The sequence below is a fragment of the Solanum dulcamara genome, chromosome 2, assembly GCF_947179165.1.
Source record: "Solanum dulcamara chromosome 2, daSolDulc1.2, whole genome shotgun sequence".
NCBI lineage: Eukaryota > Viridiplantae > Streptophyta > Magnoliopsida > Solanales > Solanaceae > Solanum > Solanum dulcamara.
The window spans coordinates 81,494,014-81,515,767 of record NC_077238.1 but is presented as its reverse complement, the minus strand read 5'-3'; the positions used below and the strand labels follow the sequence as shown (position 1 = coordinate 81,515,767).

Sequence of the window (21,754 nt, the reverse complement as noted above, 5' to 3'; positions counted from 1 at the left end):
GATTATTAAGTTATACCTTTCCCATTTTATATAGTGACATTTGAATGAACACGATTTAGAAAAACTATTAACATATAAGTCAAATATATGCAAAATGAAAATTTATTTCATCCGTTTTTTCAAAGTTAAGTACGATATATCACGTTAATAGAGATAAGATGAAAGTAGTTTTAATTCTTTAAATAGATTAAAAAGTGAAGTGTTAAGTAAAATGTGATAGGAATGCAAGACTAGTGACTCGTAATAATATTTTTCTACTTCATGAAGGTAAAAAAAGCTCAAAAGTTCCTATTTTGCTGCCTCTTCGATCATCTCCGACTCCCTAAAAAAGAAGATAAGCTTAATTACTTTGCACGTTTCATCCTTCAGCTCTTCAGATATCGACTTGGAGGAAAGCTACTTTGACCCATCTTCGACTTCAATTCCTTATGCATAGAAGCTCCAACAAGTCCTAAAGGCTTTTGCTACCTAAAGCATCGCCAAGAGAACATTGTGTTATGTTCAATCCTATGTACCCATAAATGATATGCATTCTCCACTTTTAGATCTCGCAAAGAGGAAACGTGTTTTTTCTCCTGACTTTCCTTCTCATTCGCAGAGAGACTACTACGTATAAGCTTTAAAGGGCAAACTGTGTCGAGCTGCTGTTCCATTAGCGAAATACTGCACATGCCATACAAGGGCCAACGAGAAAGAGGAACAATAATTTAGTGTAAACACCAGATGCGAATAAATTACTTTTTTGTGATTATTTGCATTCTAAAGTTTGAACTATAACAATTGTGCAAAAGTAGAATACGCTCAACTATACTTTGCTGCAAGGCAATGCCATGATTTGGGCCTTGCTAAAAAAGTCTCACTTATAATCTCATTTTAGAGCATAGTTTCCTATATTATTCATCCCTTGTGATCCTGGGCAGAAATTAAATTAAACATCATGAAATAGTCTTCTGATATGATCCACAGTTGCAGGCATTAATGTCACAGGGCAGCGATTATACTGCAAAGAAAGAAAATAGGGCATGAATTGACAGTGTAAAAGAACCACCGGATATATTCGCAAAGAGTTTAGCCTCTCTATGTATTGACAGAGTAAAAGAATCAGATAACCGTCCATAATAAGTGGAATTAGAAACCTAGAAAATAAGGCACATAACCTGCTGCAACGAGTCAAAGTACATTGATTGCGTAAAAATTGTTTCATACTAGTATATATAAGTTGAATTCATTTAGGAGAAGAGAAGGAATCGAGAATAAGTCTAGACGTTCCCGATTCTACTAACAGCTAGCAAAAAGAAAAAGTAGTATCTAGTCATGGGAATAGCTTCTAGGCAATGATACAATCTAAAGTCTAAACATATACCAGAAAATTAAATCATTGTCCTTGCAGTTTTTTCCCATTTGCAATTAGCAGGGGAAGAAATTATTGCAATATTAACTATAAAGAAACCAAATTAACAGACATTGTGATTTAGTTTCCCAGACAAATTCTATCAACTGATTCTGGAATGTTACCTGAGAGACATATCGGAAAATGCAGGAATAGCAGAAGACTAATCCTGAAACTGCCACAACTGAGGGATTTGCACGCTTTTGTGAGCACAAAGGACACAGTGTTCTGTCTGTAGGTAGTGGAATTCCCTCTTTCGCAACCTGCTTAAATGAAAAACGTTATACATAAGTATTTTATCAGGAATACAAGAAAAAACTACTTCATCTATGCATAATAAAACTAGTTTAAGACCAAAACGGAAAGAACTTTCTCCAGATCCACATTTCACCATAACAGAAAATGGTTTGTAAAAGACTAAAAGTTATTACTTTCCAAAGGAGGCCAACACTAATTTGCTAAGTTGAGAATTTAGACAAATTATGATTTGTCACCATCTTGCCCACTTCCAATTGGTAATTGGCTCAGATACTGGTATTAATTTATACAAACTACATTAAGAATGCCAAAGCAAGTGAGTTTTTATATAAGATACTTTATTGGCCAATTGCAATCATTTAATATTGACACGATGATGCTCTCCCATACAGAATGCACAATATATTGTAACACATAACTCATATTCATATTAGATCCTTAACTCCAGCTCCTGTCAACTGCTTAAATGGATTGGTGTAAATGACAAATCGGAGATGAGTGACCACAGATTAAAGTTTCAGAATTATAGTTGACTGGAAAAAGCCAAAAACCAAGTATCAGATGACACTTTTCAGAGCTAAACATCTATTTCCACCAAGTACCAAATGTATTTTCTCACCCAATAAGAACCACGAACAAATAAAGGTGGGAGCAGTATGGCTGTTACAATTATCTTTTACATATTCCAAATTAGCAAATTGCAAGACTAGTCCTCACCTTTGGAGGTGGAGGAGGAGGTGGGGGTGGATAAACAGTAGGAGCTGACATCCTTTCTTCTGCTGACTGGTACCACCATTCCATCATCTGAGTACATTGGAAACAAAAAAGGAAATATAGTTATAGCATCGATAAATTAGCACAACAAAACTGGAGAAGAAAAATAATCTCTCTAGGGTAACAATTCAGAAAATATGCAGAACTTGAGCAAAACAACACTTACTTTAAAGAAAAACACTGCCGCAATTAGGCCAGTTTGAGCATAGTCAAGAACTCCATATGCACAACTTAGTAAAGCACTTTGTACTGCCTGAAATGTTAATCGATTCAAAGAATAAAGGTCAGAATATTGGCTGTGAAGATAACTTTAGATGAGAAAGTATGAAACACTACAGAGACAGGGCACCTCCATTTTTATTTTTTTCGGACAAGTACCGGGGACCTCAACTAAGAAGTAAAATTAATACCAAGAAAGAAAAGCAAAAAGGGGATACACATTGTCCCAACTAGCATAACATGTTGCTCCAAATACCTCCCCCCTCCCCCCCTCCCCCCCCCCAAAAAAAAAAGAGTAAGAGAATAAAGAATAGAAACACAGAAAAGAGATTTACGGGATGAACACAGACCTTTAGCCAAGGGGGGCCACGAAGTCTCTCTCGTTCACGGCTTCTTATTTTAGAAATCCTAGAAGAAGTATCCATCTACCTTGACATCACATAAAGGAAAATCATAAATAACAACATTTTATAAAAGAGGAATTACCCAATAAATAAGCTCAACTGGTTAAGAGAGTGAATTGGGTAGATACAAATCTAAATTGAAACTTTTTCATAAAGATCTAAATTGAAACCTATACCCAGTGATTCAAGGTAATATGAAGGACGTGCCTTAAAGCACTGCTTCCTCAAGAGCACTTTTTTCTTTTGTAAGGTAAGCATGAGAATCATAATCAAACCAGAAAAGAACTAAAGTTCTCAACCGAATTATCCACAATGTTCCAAGTTTCCGAAAGGAACTTTCACACATCAGAAAATTACATCATCCAGTTGACTATTCAGATACAGAGATTTCACATCACTTGTAACAAAATTAGATGGTCAGACACAGTAAAATTAGGCACCATATTGAGTCAACGAACATCGTACCATTAGTTCTTTAATCTTTCAGAATTTCATGCTAGGGTACCTAAAAGTTCTTGGAATACATTCTGATTCACTGGTACCTTACATGTATTTTCTAATAGTCCAGGCATTACAAATTCTCCAAAGGGGTCGTACTTCTGATACCAACTAATAACACCTTTCAGACCTAGACAGATACTAATAAGAAAATGTTTGCAGACATACCAGCTCCTGTCCTGTAGCCCGACAAACATGAATACCAAGAGCATGTAGTCCTAGAGAGTAAAATCCAGTAGCATCCAGCAAATACAGTAGCTGGTAAGCAAATGATAAACCTGCAGGGCAATTACACGAGAAGGTGAACGATGACAACAAGACCTGCTCAAAATCTTCACCAAAGGGGATGGCTTCGCATATAATGTGTACAGTATTTTAATGACAAATTACTTTATACTTTAACTGAGAACTCAAACAGATAAAAGGGAGACATTTTTAGATGAAATTGCGCTGATTCACCATGAAGGTTTGGGTCGTCCTGACATCGGATGGGTGGTAAGGCCAAATAGGGGTGACATGAGAGATTAATACATGACTAGAATGAACAGGATTACCTTCTTCATCTCATTTCAAGGAGTGAAACAAAATGAACAGTACACACAAAAAACAGGAGCATAGTCATAATCACTAGTCAGAAACTACTCTATATATACCTTCATTTCCAGCATGTATCCATGGGTAGCAAGCAGCTACGATCTTTCGAATTTTCTTTCTCAAACGATCTCTAACTGATTCTTCTGTATCTGAACTGCTCGTTGAAACTATGGAGTTTCCACCTCCATCAAAATAGTCAGCGTCACCAAATCTCTCATCCTCAGTGCCCCATAAACTAGCTTGAAGAGCAGCCTCTCTTTCTTTATTGTAGATTGAATGCAATTTTGATCTGAGATACGGCAATATAACCTAAAGAAGCACATTGACATTATGCCATTGCATTTAGCAAAAGCAGTAAAACTTAAAGGCAAAACTTGATTCAAGTAATCATTTTTGAAGTCGTAGCTTTACACATATACTAGATGCAATAGTCATGGAAAAAGTTAGCAGATCAGAAAGGAAGCCAGAAGACTTCCAATTCCCACTAACAATTCCAGGCTTTTTATTCCATTATATTATATGTTCCCGAAGATGGAAGTACAGTATGCTTCTGCAACAGATGGCACGAGGACAGTCTTCTATGCAACATATTTTTAAAGAAGGTAACTAGTAACAACTGTATTTATAACAAAAATCAAACCTGTCAAAAAATTTCTATGCAACATTTAGAAAAATCTTCAACATTTCGACTGAAAAACTTACTGAAATGTACGAGGAGTAGGGGAAAGTCATTCTAGAATTTCAATCTTAGAAGGTTTACAAGGCTGGGAGGTGTGAGAAAGTCAAAGTATATGTGAGAAATATAAGAGAAAAATATTATTGAATTGTGTAAAAACAATATTACACAAAGACCCTATTTATAAACACTATAAAACAATCATTTTCCAAGTAGAATACTATAAACTATTCATATTTCTATTCCTATTCTAAGTAGGATACTATAATCTATTCTTATTTCTATTCTTATTCTAAGTAGGATTGTGTACACCTATTCCTATTCTAACACTCCCGCTCAAGCTGGTGCATACAAATCATATGTACCTAGCTTGTTACAAATATAATTAATACGAGGACCGGTGAGGGACTTGGTGAAGATATCAGCAAGTTGATCACTTGACTTCACAAAGTTTGTAATAATATCTCCTGAGAGTATCTTTTCTCTGACAAAGTGACAATCAATCTCAATGTAAAAATATCTCCTGAGAGGTTCTTTTCTCTGATAAAGTGACAATCAATCTCAATGTGCTTATTCCTCTCATGAAACACTGGATTTGATGCGATATATCAATAAAACACAGAGTGATAAATTCCTGAATTGCAATATTGAACTTCTCAAACCAAGCTTGAGAAGACTATTTCAGACCATAGATTGACTTGAGAAGACTATTTCAGACCATAGAGTAACTTACACAATCGACATACAAAGGCTACCAGACTCCCCCCTAAGCAACAAAATCAGATGGTTGCTCCATATAGACTTCTTTCTAGAGATCACCGTGGAGAAAAACATTCTTAATGTCCAACTGATTAAAAGGCCAATGGAGAACGACAACTATAGATAGAAAAAGGCGGACATATGCTATTTTAGCCACGAGAGAGAAAATATCACTGTAATCTAGTCCAAATATCTGAGTATGCCTTTTTTTTTTGGCAAAAGTAAATCTGAAACAGAAAGAAAACACAGCAAGAAAACACAGCAGGAAAACTTAGATCTCTCAGAAACAATGCAATGGCCACTGGAAAATGCTCGAAATCTGGTATAAAATATATGGAACATCTCGAAATCAAGAGATGAGTAGATCTTAAACAAGAAAGTCACCGTAAAACTGGCCGGAACATGTTCATGCCCTAGATTATTAGATTTGATGGCTGAAAATGGTCACAATCTAAGAAATAAAACTATATGGGTAGGGTCAGAATGATGGCATGACCCTACTGAGAAACAAAATGATATGGGTAGGGTCGGAATGATGGCATGACCCTACACAACTAAGAAAGTAGTCACCGGAAAGATGGCACGGTGCTACACAAATCGGATATGAAAAAGTAGTCACCGAAAAGATGGCATGGTGCTACACAAATTAAATATGAAAAAAGTAGTCACCAAAAAGATGGCACGGTGCTACACAAACAATGACGGATATGGGGTTGACACAAAACAACCCTAGAAAGTCACCGAAAATTGACGCACAGTGACCTGTCTAACTGAGTTTTCTTCTGTTGAATATGAGATTCATACATATATCATTGACCCCACTTTTGTTAACATAACCATTGGCCAGACGGACGACATATATGGGTAATAGCCGCCTGCCGGCAGCGAAAGCTCCTTGATTCTCTACTAAGATCGTAGAGGCTCTGATACCATGTGAGAAATATAAGAGAAAAATATTATTGAATTGTGAAAGAACAATATTACACAAAGACCCTATTTATAGACACTATAAAACAATCTTTTTCCAAGTAGAATACTATAAATTATTCATATTTTTGTTCCTATTCTAAGTAGGATATTATAATCTATTCTTATTTCTATTCCTATTCTAAGTAGAATTGTGTACACCTATTCCTATTCTAACAGTATACAAGTCCAACATATTTACAAGATGAGTGTTACCATATAATAGATGTGTTGTCAATACAAGATTAGATAAGATTAAAAATGACCAAATTTGGCAGAAGGTCCAAGTATTACACATCAAAGATAAAATGAGAGAAGGTCACTTGAGAAGGTTTGACCATGTCCGAACGTCAACCTCCAGAAGTGCAAGTCCGTAGGTGTGGAACCATTGTGAATGAAGGTGTGAAAAAGGGAAGAGGTGGCCTAAAATCACATGGGAAGAAGTTGTTTCTAAAGACCTTCAAACTTTTGGAATCCAATGCAGACCTATCGAAAGATAGAGCATATTGGAGGGAAAAAATCTATATAGGTAATAAAAATTAGTTAGGAATATGTTTTAGTCATCTCAGTATGTTTACTTTTGGATCCTATGTTTCCCAAGAAATCTTTCGGTCATGTCAGATACTTATATGCCAATAGAAAGTATAACATCGATTTTGATCTCCTGGGGATCAATGAGTGAGTAATTCAAGTGTAAGAGATTACCAGAAACACAACTGAAAGAACTTTTTGGCGCTTCTCCAACCCAGTGTGATTAATTTCTTCTCTGGCATCTGGACCTTTGTTATCACCCTTAACTTTTATCTTAACTGCCCTTCTTCGCAGGCCATATAAAGACTCAGCAAAAGACCCATCTGACAAAAAGTAAAAAGGAATGAGTTTGCTAAAACTAAAGCAAATAATTAGCTCCGCCTTTAACCAGAAACTGCAATTGTACCGGAGAATTCACACATGAACAGATGAAAAAAGAAAATACTAGCCGTAGGCCCAGTAACAGATACTCAGCATTACTCTTTGGAAGAGTAAAAAACGACAGTCTTTTTATGCATTTCTAAACAAGTTCTACATGAAAAATGTGATCAGTATTTTTAAACAGTTTGTACATTACTAAACATTATGTTAGAAAAAACAAATATTCAGAACGTCTGAATACAGACTAAACCTTGATCATTTGAGTCGCATACAGCAACCAGTCATTCTTTTTGGTATGGAGGAGTATTTGGAAAGATAAATAAGCACCTGTAGTTCGTAAGCTATGTGTTTCAAGAACTAGTGTAAGCAAAGCGAAGCACTCATCCTCATAATCTAGAATTTTGTGGATGAAAGGTCTTCTTAATGCTAAAACCTGCAAGCAAGCACGCAGCAATTAACACTAGCCATCACACATCACATAACTACAGTTAAACCATAACAACAGCAACAACAACAATGAAGCCTCATTTCCAAACTAATTGCAGTCCACAATATAAATGCTCTATATCCATTGTGTGTTGTTTCATTCCAATACTAGTAATTTGTCTTAAGATACATCTACCAAGTACAACTCTACAACAATAAATTCGCACCTGACTGTGATAGCCCTCTTGATACCTTAGTGGAGCTTTGTAACTAGTGGTCGTTTTCCCGTCGCGTCAGCCTTTAACAACTATGCTTCGTTTTCAAACTAGTTGAATTACGCTAGATCCTCAATATTCGTTACCCTCCATTTCGACCCATCTTCATTGCAATGCTAATAATTGTATTTTAAGACACATCTAATAAGCACAGCTACACAACAATGATAAAATCCACCCCTCAATTCCAAACTAGTTGAATTCCACTATATAAATTATCAATATTTCATTACACTCTTGGACCCGTTTCTTTCTAATACTTATAATTTACTGTTTATACTAATTTGAGTTGAGGGTCTATCGGAAAGCCTCCCTATCCCAGAAAGGTAGAGGTATGATCTGCCTACATCCTATCCTACCCTGCCTGACCCCGCTTGTGGAATTACACTGGGTATGCTGTTGTTTATACTAAAATTTTGTCTTTAAGACACCACTAATAAGTACAGCTAAAGCAATAATCAAATCCACCCCACAATTCTGAACTAGTTGAATTGCGCTATACAAATCCTCAATACCCATTATACTCCACTTGGCCCGTTTCGATCTAATAATAAAGATTCATCTTTTAAGATAAATCTACTAAATACAGCTGCACAACAACATTAATAACAACTGTCCCTCAATCTCAATCTAGTTGAATTATGCAAAATCCTCAATATTCATCACCTTCCATTTTGACCTATTTCATTGCAATACTATTAATTGTATTTTAATAAACAATCACCCTTCACCCCTCAATCCCAGACTAGTTGAATTCCTATATTTAAATCCTCAATACCCATTACACTTCACTTGCACCCATTTCATCCCAATTCAAATAATTTATCTTCTTTTATTATAACTATAGAGTCTGGGCTAGCTTGCGCGCACCTCAACTAATTCCACGTGATACTTGTCACCTTCAACCAGCAATAGGTACCAAGTATCCACTAAGGCTAGAACAAATGGTAAAAAATCATAAAGGGTCATTTGGTATCTAGTGAGAGTTATGCAGGTATTAGTAATAATATAGATTAGTTATGAACAAACCTTATGTATTATCATATTGTATGCAGGAATTAGTTGTTCATGTGTTACTTATTCCACCTTCTATCCTACATAAAATTGTACATAAATTCCCTCATAACTTATACATATATTAGTTATACGGATTTCTAAATGAAACTAAACACCATATTAATTGTATACATAAATAATTTACCCGCTAACCAGCTAACATGGTTCTCATAATTCATCTCCGTGGGAATCCTAGTAACTCAGTTGGTTGTCTTAGTGAGGGTTCGATTCACCACCGTATAATCCCCTCCCCCATTTCCCATTCCCCTACCCCTACCCCTACCCCCAAATTTTTTAAAAAAACTGAAATAGTGGAAGAATGGATATGAAATTAGAAAACCCATTTGGGTAAATGAATAAAGAGGGCAAACTTACACCAAGGGAATAAGTTAAAGCAGCTCTAAGACTAGAAGGTAACTGTTGTGCAGCAGCCATTTCAAAGAAAGTAGGACGAGTCCCTTGTCCTCCTACTTGAAACAACATCTTTCTGTACAAAAAAAAATGCTATTTCTCTCAACTGATTTTCTTCTTCTGCTTTTGCTTCTGAGATTCGGTTATACTTCTCAGTAGTGATATTGAGAGAGACGATGTTTTGGGAAGAGGAAGATGATAAAAGAACAGTTTTTTCTTCTCTTTCTTCTTTTTTGTTCATAGTTTTTCTTTTCTTTATTTTAGGTACACTAGTTCTTTTGTTGTTACATACTCCATTTATTTTCGGGAGATTTTGATTTTGTAGTCCTTTATAAATTTTTATTTTGATATATAAAAGAATTAAAAAAGTTATTAAATTTTTAAGTGATTATCAGGAAAAAAGATTTTCGTTGTTTCAAAATTAGCAAAAAATAAGACGTATAATGAAACAAATGTTTCAGTTACAAATGGTTGAGTAATGCGTAAGAACTTGTCCTTTGATAGTTGTTAATATCATATGAATTGAGGAACAAAAAGAGTACTCATAAAAAGGGGTTTGGGTCTGATTATTCAATTGGCGAGATAATAATTTATTAGAACGATGATAAATATTTGAATCTGAAAGGATGAACAACTACATTGAATTGGGCCATGACCCATACTCTTATGGGGATACAATAATGAAGATTTTCATATTATGGGTCATTCTAAAGTCTTACGGAATTTAGAATGACTTATTTATTTAGATGAAGATGAGGAAATCAGTAATCGTGTTGAATCACTATTAAGGCACAAGCAAAAACATTGAAAAGGAAAAAATTGAATACATGTATATGATATAAAAAATAAGTTTAACGATCACATAATCTCCTAAAATACGATTATTTATCTAAAATAAACTCAATTTGTAGATCTCACCTCTTTTTTCCCATACCATAGTCGAGAGGAATTACGTTTCAACATAAGATAGAGTACGTACCTTTGCCCGATATTTAGTTTAGATATAGCTCAAACACTATTATATTATAGGTTGTGTTGCACATACCTTTTAAACAAAAAACTATGTTTTATGTCAGTAATTGTAAATATAAAAGGGGTGAGTAAGTTCTTTGAAATTAAAAAATAATCTATTATAGATCTTTTTCTCCTTTAGGAATATAATCGAGCGAATTTGATCATTCAAATATGAAAACCTTTGACCAGATATATTTTACTAGTTTATTAAATACATCTAATTTTTTGGGACTAAGATGAAAAATAAAATACACGTGGTACTAAAAAAACTTAAATAAAAGTTTATGGTACTAATGGGAGTTTCAGAAATACTGAAGAGTGATGAATTTCTGTCTCAACACACAATTGAGCAGCACAAGAAGCTTCCCTTACAAGTTCGCCGTGGTTTCTGCTTCCACCGGCGCCGGAAAATCCATATCCATGGCCAACTCCGTCAGAATCGCCGCCGTTCAGATGACGTCCGTTAATAACCTCGCCGTTAACTTCGCTACTTGCTCTCGCCTCGTTAAGGTACCTCTGATCGATGTCCGTATTTTACATTGTAATTTTGATATACAGTTGTTGCGCATTCATTAGCTTACATTAATAGTTAGCTAAAAAGTACAGAAATTTTGGATTATTTACATTATATAATTTGCAAAACGGTTCGTGAAGCTGGATTTGGAGGAGCTAGAATTTTGAGCTAATTTTCAGTTTTGATTTATATTTGAACTCAGGAAAGGTTTAGTTTTGCTGTTGATTAAGTTTGTTAGAAGTAGCTAATAGAGGAAAATGATTTGGGGATGTTAGTAAACATGGTTGACTTGTTGTCTGTATTCATTCTCATAAGTCTAGTGATATTCTAGAGAAATTATTTTATGAAGGGACGTATTCGATTTTAGGATTTGCGGAATGATTTTTGTGAAGTTGGATTTGCAGGAGCTTAATTTGGAGCTAATTTTTGCATTCATTTATATTCGAATTTCGAACTCAGGGAGGTGTAGTTCTGATGTTGCTAAAGTTTATTAGAAGTAGCTCATAGAGGAAAATGATTTGGGGATGTTGGTAAACATAGTTGACTTGTTATGTTACTTCATTCTCATAAGGCTAGTGATATTCTAGAGAAATTATTTCATGAAGAGACGTGTTCGATCTTAGGATTTGTGAAATGATTTTCATGAAGCTGGATTCGTAGGAGCTTAATTTGGAGCTAATTTTTTGTTTTCCTTATATCTAAAGTTGCAAAAGTTTGTTAGAATTAGATTATGGAGCAAAATGATTTGGCAATGTTGGTCAACAAAGGTTGACTATCATTTTTGTTTTATTCTTGTAAGCTAATGATTTGTAGGAGTAACTTTTCTCCTGCCAGAGCAACTCACGCTTCACGAATCACCTATATCAAGTCTGCTTCAATCCCAAATCATTTGGGGTCATCTATTTGAAAAGAAAAACCGGATTTTCACCCTTCTTTCTTTGAATAGGAGAAATCTAAAAAAGAAAATGAAATCTGATTTTGCCTTGGGATTGTCCAGAAAAAGGCTGGTTAATTGTTGTGAGTACAGGCTGGAAAAAAGAAGAGGAAAACCAATGACAGGAGGAGCAGAAGAACATGGAGGAAACAACCAGAGTTTTTATTAGACATCACAAACTCCTCAAGCATTTACATCCAACTTTTTTATCTGATAACTCTGCAGATATTTGGAACTTGGCATCTAGAATTGGAACGTCCAACATTGCAAAATCAAAATATACTTTTTCGAATTGAGAAGACAACTAGGCCAGCAGAACTAACATAGTTGATCCATACCCGTTTTGGGGGCAGAAAGTGTCCTCAATTGCATTGGGGACCATCTATACATTTGGTTTTTAGCTTAGAAATGGTTTTGTGCTCTAGACGTGTTGTCGCTACTTTATTATGATTTCACAATGACAATGTAAGGAATATAAAAAACACCAATGCGTTGAACATTGCCATTTTTTCAACTTAAGAACTATAATTTCTTGAAATTTAAAGTTGTTCCTTCATATTTGCATGAGTTCCCAATAATTGAAAACTTCAACCACTCTAGTCATTGAGTTGGCGCAGCGGAACTACCTGCAAGCCGGTAGTCTGGATTGGATTGCAGTAATTGTTATGGAAAATAAGGTCTCTCACATGATTCAATATGGACTGATTTATGTGAACAATATCCTTATCAGCTCCAAAGAATTATGTCGGTTACGGAAATATATCTTGATGTTGCTTAAGTTTTTATCTTTTATAATATTTCATATTTTGCACACTTTTATGAGTGAATGAAGTCAGTGACATATTTGTCCTTCTGAAATGTTGTTCTCAATAATTACTGTTGATTGGTACTGATATTTGCACTATTTTTGCTATATCATATCTTCTATCCCAGGAAGCAGCTTCAGCGGGGGCAAAATTGCTATGTTTTCCTGAAAATTTTTCTTTTGTGGGAGACCTACAGGGAGAGAGTCTTAAAATTGCTGAGCCCCTAGATGGACCTATTATGAAAGGCTACTGCTCTCTTGCAAGGTGTGACCATGAGAGAGAAGTTGGCTTTCTCTCCATCTAATGCACATTATCCTGTTTTTAGAAGCGCTAATATGTTTTGTCCTAACAACTTGTTGTCTCATTATTTGGCATTGTTCAATGCTTTATGACTAGCGACAAAACATACTAGCTTACTCTTAACAATCTAATACTCCCTTTTATGTTTGACTTTTACTGTCTTTTTCTCTGCTTGATAGCTACTGAGTGATTCCTGAACTTGAAGTGAGTGTTAGTGGATTCAGTCAAATGACATCTTTTCTGCCATTAATGGCAGGGAATCAAATATTTGGTTGTCGCTAGGAGGATTCCAAGAAAAAGGGAGTGATGATGCACACTTGCGCAACACTCATGTTCTCATTGATGATAATGGAAATATTAGGAGCACGTACAGTAAGATGCATCTGTAAGACTCTTAAACTTGACTTTGTTAGACGTTAGACTAAGGTTGTCATACTTAAGTTTAGTACTTTCATACTGTTAGTAATAAAACAACATTGTGCTTCTGTTTTGCTCAGTAATCATTACCATGGGTTTCTAATGTGAGGCAGTAATATTTTTGAAATGTTAGACATTCCAAGTGAACACAATATGAGTGGAAGAGAATTAATGGGTTGATTGTATAAGTTGAATGAGTTTTGGTTTGAACAGGTCAGCCAATTTATGAAATAGTGCTGGACAGCTAGAGTTGGCTTACTATCCAGGCAACTCTAGAATACGTTCAAGAGCTACATGTCTTATGTCATATTCTATGAGCATTGAACAATCTACTACACTATTAAAAACACCATTAAAAACACCAGCTAGAGTTGGCTTACTATCCAGGCAACTCTAGAATACGTTCAAGAGCTACATGTCTTATGTCATATTCTATGAGCATTGAACAATCTACTACACTATTAAAAACACCAGATATCATGGTCATTTGTTTTTAATAGAAGTGAAGTCCTTGAGAAATGAATGCATTAGACCTTCACTTTCTAAATGTTGAGTTATTGAAGCATCTGTGCTCCGTGAATAAAGAATACTAACGCGCATAGCCGCATAGAGTCAGATAGGATATCCGAGAACTGTTTTACTTTACATTTCCTTGTTGCTTTATAAAACTTTGATTTGAAATGGATTTTGCATTTTCATATGCATATTGTTATAGGTTCTGATTGAGTCTCAGATTTTCCACTTCTGCATTTCTCTATTTCACAAACCGACGCACTGTTCCAGCAGACCCACTGTTCCGGCACTGTTCTGGCAGACCCATTGCGATTTCTTTCAGTTATTGTTTGACCCACTGTCGACGCACTGTTCTGACAGACCCACTGCCTGACGCCGGCGGAGCACTATTCCGGCAGATCTCACTCTACTTTTCTCTTTTTCTTCCTCTCTCTTTCTTTCTTCTTTCTTTTTCGGTTTTTCCACCTGGCAGTTAAGATCTGCTCCGGCCACAACTCCGACGAGATCTAGAAGGCATAGATCTGTCCGGAGAGGATCAGATCTGACTGAAAAGGCTTCTCCAGCGATTTTCCGGCGAAGCTTTTGGTCTCTTCTTGCATTTTCTGGCGGCTTCAAGCAAATTCCAGCAGCGTTCAACTTTTCCGGCGACATTTAGGATTCCGGTCAGAATCTTTGTCACATTCTCTTCGGGCTAGGTTCTATCTTTCCTTCCCTCAACTGATTATTTGTGCTCGTGTTTATAGTTTAGCATCACTTTCTGTTCAGTTTGCTTAATGTTCTTCTTTCTTTGTTCCTACCATTAGTGTTTTAGGTATTGTTCTTCATTTTCCTTTTTCACTTAGTGTTTAGTGTTCTTGGTTTGCCTATTTGTTAGTGTATGTTGTCTCTTTATTATACATTCTATATTGTCAATTATTATCTCGTTGCTTGTATTCTCTAGATTTATTTGTTATCAGTTTATCACTTTGTAGTTCATATCGTTTTAGTGGCTTTGGTTACTGATGGTGGACTAGGGTCATGTCCTCAATTGGAGTTGAAGGCGAGGGGAAATAGTGGTAAGAGGGGGATGGGTTTTATTAAGTCGAGAGTAGGGTCGTGGAACATAGGGTCGCTTACTAGGAAGTCCATAGAACTAGTGAAGAGTCTTCAGAGAAGAGATTAATATAGCTTGTGTTCAGGAGACTAGATGGTAGGTACCAAAGCTCGGGATGTGGACGGATTTAAATTATGGTACTCAGGAGGCTCTAGAGATAGGAATGGAGTAGGTATCCTAGTCGACGTGGACCTTAGGAAGTGTGTGGTGAAGGTAAAAAGGATCAGTGATAGAATGATATTTATTAAGCTAGTTATAGGCAAACTTATTGTGAATGTTGTTAGTGCGTATGCACCCCATGTGGGCCTGGATGAGGAATTCAAAAGGCTCTTTTGGGAGGATTTGAATAAGATAGTGAGAGGTATACCGAGTAGCGAAAAGATTTTCATTGGGGGAGATTTCAATGGTCATATCGGGACAACTTCTAATGGTTTTGATGATGTCCATGGAGGCTTTGGTTTTGGGGAAAGAAATGGCGGTGGGACATCTCTCCTGGAGTTTGCTAAAGCTTTTGAGTTGGTTATTGCTAACTCATGTTTTCTGAAGAGGGATAATCAATCGGTTACCTTCAGTAGCACGGTAGCTAGGACTCAGATTGTCTACTTACTCCTCCGGAAGGCTGATAGAGGCCTTTGTAAGGATTGTAAGGTTATTCCGAGTGAAAATATTACTACCCAACATAAGCTTTTGATGATGGACTTGGAGATTGAGAGGGATAGGAGAAAGAAGACCCTTTATGGCCGACCGAGGATTAGATGGGGGGCCTAATTCCCGCCCTTTCTTGGGAGTTGGGGGAGAAATTGGTTGGTTTAGGGGCCTGGAGTAGTAGCGGAGATGTGAACAACATGTGGAACATGACAGCTGGTTGCATTAGAAAAGTAGCTACCGAGGTTCTAGGGGTATCAAGAGGAATCTTTGGTGGTCATTAAGGAGATTGGTGGTAGAATAGAGAAGTACAAGGCAAAGTGAAAGCTAAGAAAGTTGCCTATATAGAGTGGTTGGAGTGCGTGGATGAGGATGAGAAGAGTAGGCTTAAAGATATCTATAAGAAGGCGAAGACGAAAGCGAAGTCGGCGGTCACCAATGCTAAGATGACAGCTTTTGAACGCCTTTATATTGAGTTAGGAGAAAAAGGTGGGGATAAGAGATTGTATAGGCTCGCCAAAGTGAGAGAGAGAAAAGTCCGCGACTTGGATCTAGTAACGTGCATCAAGGATGAGGAAAGTGAAGTATTAGTGGATGAGACCTCTATCAAGCAAAGGTGACAAGCTTACTTCCACAGAGTACTGGGTGATTTGGCGCACTCTCATAGTCTCCGGGACTTTGGGTACTGCAGATGCTTTATGGTTGAGGAGGTTAGACGTTCTATTAGCAAGATGAGGAAGGAAAGAGCAACCGGGACCGATGAGATTCTGGTGGACTTTTGGAAGAGCATTGACAAGGCAGGTTTGGAGTGGTTGACTAGGTTGTTTAATGTTATTTTGAAGACAGCTAAGATGCCCGATGAACGGAGGTGGAGTACTATGGTCCCATTGTACAAGAACAAAGATGATATCCAAAATTGTAATAATTACAGGGGTATCAAATTGCTAAACCACACTATGAAGATATGGGAGAGAGTGGTGGAGTTGAAGGTGAGGAGAGGAGTGTCAATCTCAGAGAATCAGTTCGGATTCATGCCGGGGCGGTTGATTACTGAAGCAATCCATCTTATGCGAAAACTGGTGGAGAAATTTAGAGAAAGAAAAAGGGATCTTCATATGGTGTTCATTGATCTTGAAAAGGCTTATGAAAAAGTTCTGAGGGATGTTCTATGGAGGTGCCTGGAGGCTAAAGATGTCCCGATGGTGTATATTAGAGCTATAAAGGACATATATGATAGAGCCAAGACTCGGGTTAGGACGGTGAGAGGTGACTTAGAGCATTTTCCTGTTGAGATGAGACTATATCAGGGATCTATACTGAGTCCTTTTCTTTTTGCCTTGCTGATGGATGAGCTAGCACGATCTATTCAGGAGGAGGTTTCATGGTGTATGTATTTGTGGACGACATAATTTGGATTGATGAAACTCGGGACAGAGTTAATGATAGGTTGGAGATTTGGAGACAAACTCTGGAGTCCAAAGGGTTTAGATTGAGCAGGACCAAAACTGAATATTTGGAGTGCAAATTCAGTGGTGCGATGGATGAAGAGGGCATGGAAGTGAGGCTTGCCACTCAACCTATCCCCAAGACAGAAAGCTTTAAATACCTTGGATCCATCATCCAGAGTAGTGGGGACATCAACGAGGATGTCACGCATCGCATTGGGGCAGCGTGGATGAAATAGAGGTTTGCCTCTAGAGTCCTGTGTGATAAGAAGATACCACCTAAACTTAAAGGTAAGTTCTATAGAATGGTGATTAGACCGGCGTTGTTATACGAAGTGGAGTGCTGGCCAGTAAAGAACCCTTATGTTCGGAAGATGCATGTTGCGGAGATGAGGATGCTGAGATGGATGTGTGGACACACTCGGAGTGATAAGATTAGGAATGAGGTCATTTGGGAGAAGGTGGGAGTGACCTCTGTGGCAGACAAAATGAGAGAAGTGAGACTGAAATGGTTTGGGCATGTGCAGAGGAGAGGTGTCGACGCCCCAATTAGGAGGTGCGAACAGTTGGATTTGAGGGTTATGCGGAGGAGTAGGGATAGAACGAAAAAGTATTGGGGAGAGGTGATTAAACAAGATATAGCGCTACTCTATATCACCAAGGACATGACCTTAGATAGAAAGAAGTGGAGGTCGCGGATTAGGGTAGAAGGCTAGTAGGGATAGATGGTGTCTTGCCCTTTCTCAGTTTAGGGTTGGTCATAGGTCTAGACTTGCCATTATAGTTGTGTTGTTATTGCCTTTAATTATCACATTACTTTGCTATCGTTATTGTTTTTGTCTTGTAAAATTTGCATCACTTTTCTTTTTTTTGGTCATTATGCTATATATATTATTTTTCTCTCTTACTTGGTAATGTGACTTTTGAGCCGAGGGTCTTCCGAAAACAACCTCTCTATCTCCATGAGGTAGTGGTAAGGTCAGCGTACATCCTACCCTCTCCAGACCCCACTTGTGGGATTTCACTGGGCATGTTGTTGTATATGCATATTGTTACAACTCATATCCACTAAACAGTAAAGACCACTTATAATATATTTGTTGTGTAAAACATTTGACTAATTATTTAGAGGATAATTTTTGTCTCGAATTGTGAGACAAGGGATGATAGACAAGTCAGATGGATATATTTTCTAAGCAGTTAACAATTTTAAAAAGATATTAACTTAATGACCAGGAAGGGTTTCACTGAGAACAATCTGAATGCAAGATGACCCCTTGCAGCTCCATCTACCTAGAACACTAATTGTGATTTATGCTTTTATTTATAGATTTGACGTGGATGTTCCTGGAGGTGCAGTTTATAAAGAGAGCAGTTTCACTGAAGCTGGTAGGAAACCCAATAACCAAGCTAACATTTATTTCACTTAGACAATGTCTGGACGTAGCTTCTTGAAAATTGTTCCCTTGCATGAGCAAAGCTTTCTGAGTAATAGTTAGTTTAGTAGGTTTTAGATTGAACAGTATATAAAAAAGATATGTGATTTTACCATTAGAATTAGTAGAAAATCTTGACAGGTCAGTATTAGTGGTCCAAGTTGAAACATGGACTAGCTTAAATTTATACTGTAGCACTTTCCTTTTCTTTGTTGAAGCATAATTAAGAAAATAAAGTGTGTTCTCTCTAATTGCTTAACCTTTTAACATTATTAAAAAAAAAATTAACCTTTTAGATGAAATGGCCACACACTAGTACATGAAGGCAAAGGCCCTGAGTTCGAGTATCACTACCCATTATCAAAAGGAATTTCCACATGCTTGGTCCATGGAAAAAATTAAGTCCCCCATGTGAGGGGGTGTGTTTAGACATAATTAAGAAAATAAAAGTGTGCTCTCTCTAGTAGCTCTTAGATGAGATGGCCACGCAATTAAATAGTCTTGAGAGTTGCTTGGTGTACATTCTAGTGGTCCTTTCTTCTAATTAATCATGTCTAGAATTTAATAATAGCAAAATTAACTTATTTTTCCTAATGAATTCCTTGACAAATCTCATAGGAAAGGATATTGTTGTGGTGGACAGCCCCTTCGGTCGTTTAGGTGTCACCGTTTGTTACGATTTAAGATTCCCTGAGTTGTATCAACAATTGAGGTTCAATCATGAGGCACAGGTATTATGGGTTCCCCTCTTGGTTCTCTTTCTCCAAAACCAAATTATAAGTTAGTAAAAATATATTCCTGTGGTTTCAGGTTTTGTTAGTGCCTGCCGCTTTCACAACGGTAACTGGTCAGGCACATTGGGAGATTCTTCTTCGCGCTCGTGCAATTGAAACACAGTGTTATGTATGGCCATTATCTGTTTTATTTCAACTCTGACCTGTTTGTTTTAACACGATTTGGTTATTCATGATACTTTTCTAGATTGGAACTGCAAATATTTAGTTGTACAGTCTTAAATTTCATGGAATCAACAATATGTTCTGTCTGTTATGTGCGACCATAAAATTTCTCTCCTCGGTTAATGATTTGAACTTCCTTTTTGCTGGTGAAATCTAGCTCAATTATGCTTGCTGGTGAAATCAACTTAATTATGTTCTGCCTTCTTCGCATTGTGTCCCTTGTGGATAATTATGTTAAAACCTCTTAACAGGTCATAGCTGCTGCTCAAGCAGGGAAGCATAATGAAAAGAGGGAAAGTTATGGAGATACCTTAATAATTGATCCATGGGGAACAATAGTAGGTCGGTTGTCAGGTAATGTAATTCCATATTTAGGCATTTTGCTGCTATGGAAACTAGTATCTAATCTTTTACAAATGGTTTTGGCTTCACCACTTGGATTTATTTGAAAATTTTTGTGTATACGTGGACCATTTCTTTTAGATAAACTGTTCAAGTATTTTCTTAACATTGTTATCTGTGATAGGAATAACACCTTTAGCATGTAATTTTGGAATTTATTCTTCTTTGCTCTTGCCCCCCTCCTCCTCTTTTTTCGTTGTTTTAATACATAGGGGCTGGTGATTAAAATGGGGGAATCAAACCCTCACCAACAAGGTGGAAGTTCGAGTGATCAACCAACTCAACTACCGACATTCCCTCTCCTCTCCAAACGCTATCTTCTCTCTTTTTCCTCTGTCATGTGAAGCTCTTAGTGCACATAATTACCAGTTCTGGAAGTCTAATGGAATTGCATGGAAACCTCATTAAGTTTTTCGCTTCAATAGCAAAAATTGGTTTGAGGAAGCTTTGCGTAGGTTAACGATATTCATGGATAATTTCTTTAAGTATTCACATAAAATGCTTTTGGCTGAAAATGGTGTGAAATTGAATTCCTGGATTTGTTTAGGCTAAAGGGTCTTATATGAGGAATGGACAACACTCTGGAATGAGGAATGGCCACTATCCTTTCTGCTGAAAATGGAGTGTAAAATTGAATACCTGGATTTGTTTCCACTTAAGGGTCTTATATGAGGAATGATGAATGGACAACACACTGGTACTAGATTATACCAAGTTCTTTTGTTTGAGTTAGACTTCTCAATGTTGTATACTTTGATTGTGGCTCCCACATATCCACCGTAGTATTTAGAAAAGGAAAACAACTTGTTTTCCTTTTCACGATGATATAGACATTAAGCAGACATATTCATCTTCTTCTTCTGCTTCGTTCTTTCTTTAATGACATTCTTTTAGTGTTGCATGTCCGGTCTAGAGAAAACCATAGAACTTTTCCGTAACGTGGTTGTTCATAACAGCCAGAGAATCAAATGTACTCCAATGACAATTCATTCATCTTGTTTTTTCTGCTTCAGATCGGTCGTCTACAGGTATTACTGTTGCAGATATTGACTTCTCATTAATAGATTTAGTCCGAGCAAAGATGCCAGTGTCTAAGGTAAGAAAAGTCTGCAAATGTATATCAGAGATTGAGATTTGTTGTTCTTCCTTTTCACATAACATTGTATCTTTTCCTTTTTTTCAGCACCGCAAGCCTGCTGAGTTTTGGAATCGGCATGTATGAGTTAGCGGGTATGTCATTCTGTAGCTGTTGTATTCAACCAAACGTTGCTGCAAACTTTGGTCCGTTCGTGTATATGCTACTTAAATTGAGCACTGATCATGTGGTTCTTAACATATGTATTACATTTGGCATGATATCCCTTGTCTATCACTAGCAGCTACTGATGTTGAATTTTCTCATGTCTGCATTATGAATAAAAGCTATCCTTCCTTTTCATAAAAATTATTGCAGCGCACTGACCCTGGATTTCGTGCTCCCAAGTACTCGAGGTGAAAAGGAAAAGAAATAGTGACACCTAAGAATAGAGGTTTCAAGTTTAAAACCCAAAACAAATGCAAAAAACACTTGGCGATTCTTCATATATGTTCAAGCCTTGGTGAACAGACGAATACATGTACTAGTGGAAAGGTAGTTACCCCTTGGAATTAGTTGAGAT

General features: G+C 36.8%; 2 protein-coding genes across 2 annotated transcripts; one reads left to right on the top strand and one right to left on the bottom strand.

Annotated features, from left to right (window-relative positions):
* Positions 1-724: 724 nt before the first annotated feature.
* Positions 725-9,869, bottom strand: LOC129881055 (peroxisome biogenesis protein 12). The gene is made up of 10 exons (XM_055955382.1): positions 9,583-9,869; positions 7,778-7,883; positions 7,244-7,392; positions 4,197-4,446; positions 3,712-3,821; positions 2,992-3,066; positions 2,589-2,675; positions 2,366-2,452; positions 1,516-1,653; positions 725-1,000 (listed from the first exon to the last, which is right to left on the bottom strand). Exons 1-10 carry the CDS (start codon positions 9,688-9,690, stop codon positions 929-931), a joined length of 1,182 nt encoding a protein of 393 aa, XP_055811357.1. The 5' UTR covers positions 9,691-9,869; the 3' UTR covers positions 725-928.
* Positions 9,870-10,941: 1,072 nt separating this feature from the next.
* On the top strand, positions 10,942-21,573 carry LOC129881056 (deaminated glutathione amidase, chloroplastic/cytosolic). Its single transcript, XM_055955383.1, has 9 exons — positions 10,942-11,142; positions 13,014-13,150; positions 13,443-13,571; positions 18,630-18,688; positions 19,354-19,466; positions 19,546-19,638; positions 19,946-20,048; positions 21,110-21,192; positions 21,280-21,573. The coding sequence occupies exons 1-9, from the start codon at positions 10,954-10,956 to the stop codon at positions 21,316-21,318; spliced, it is 945 nt and encodes a 314-aa protein (XP_055811358.1). The 5' UTR covers positions 10,942-10,953; the 3' UTR covers positions 21,319-21,573.
* Positions 21,574-21,754: the final 181 nt, after the last annotated feature.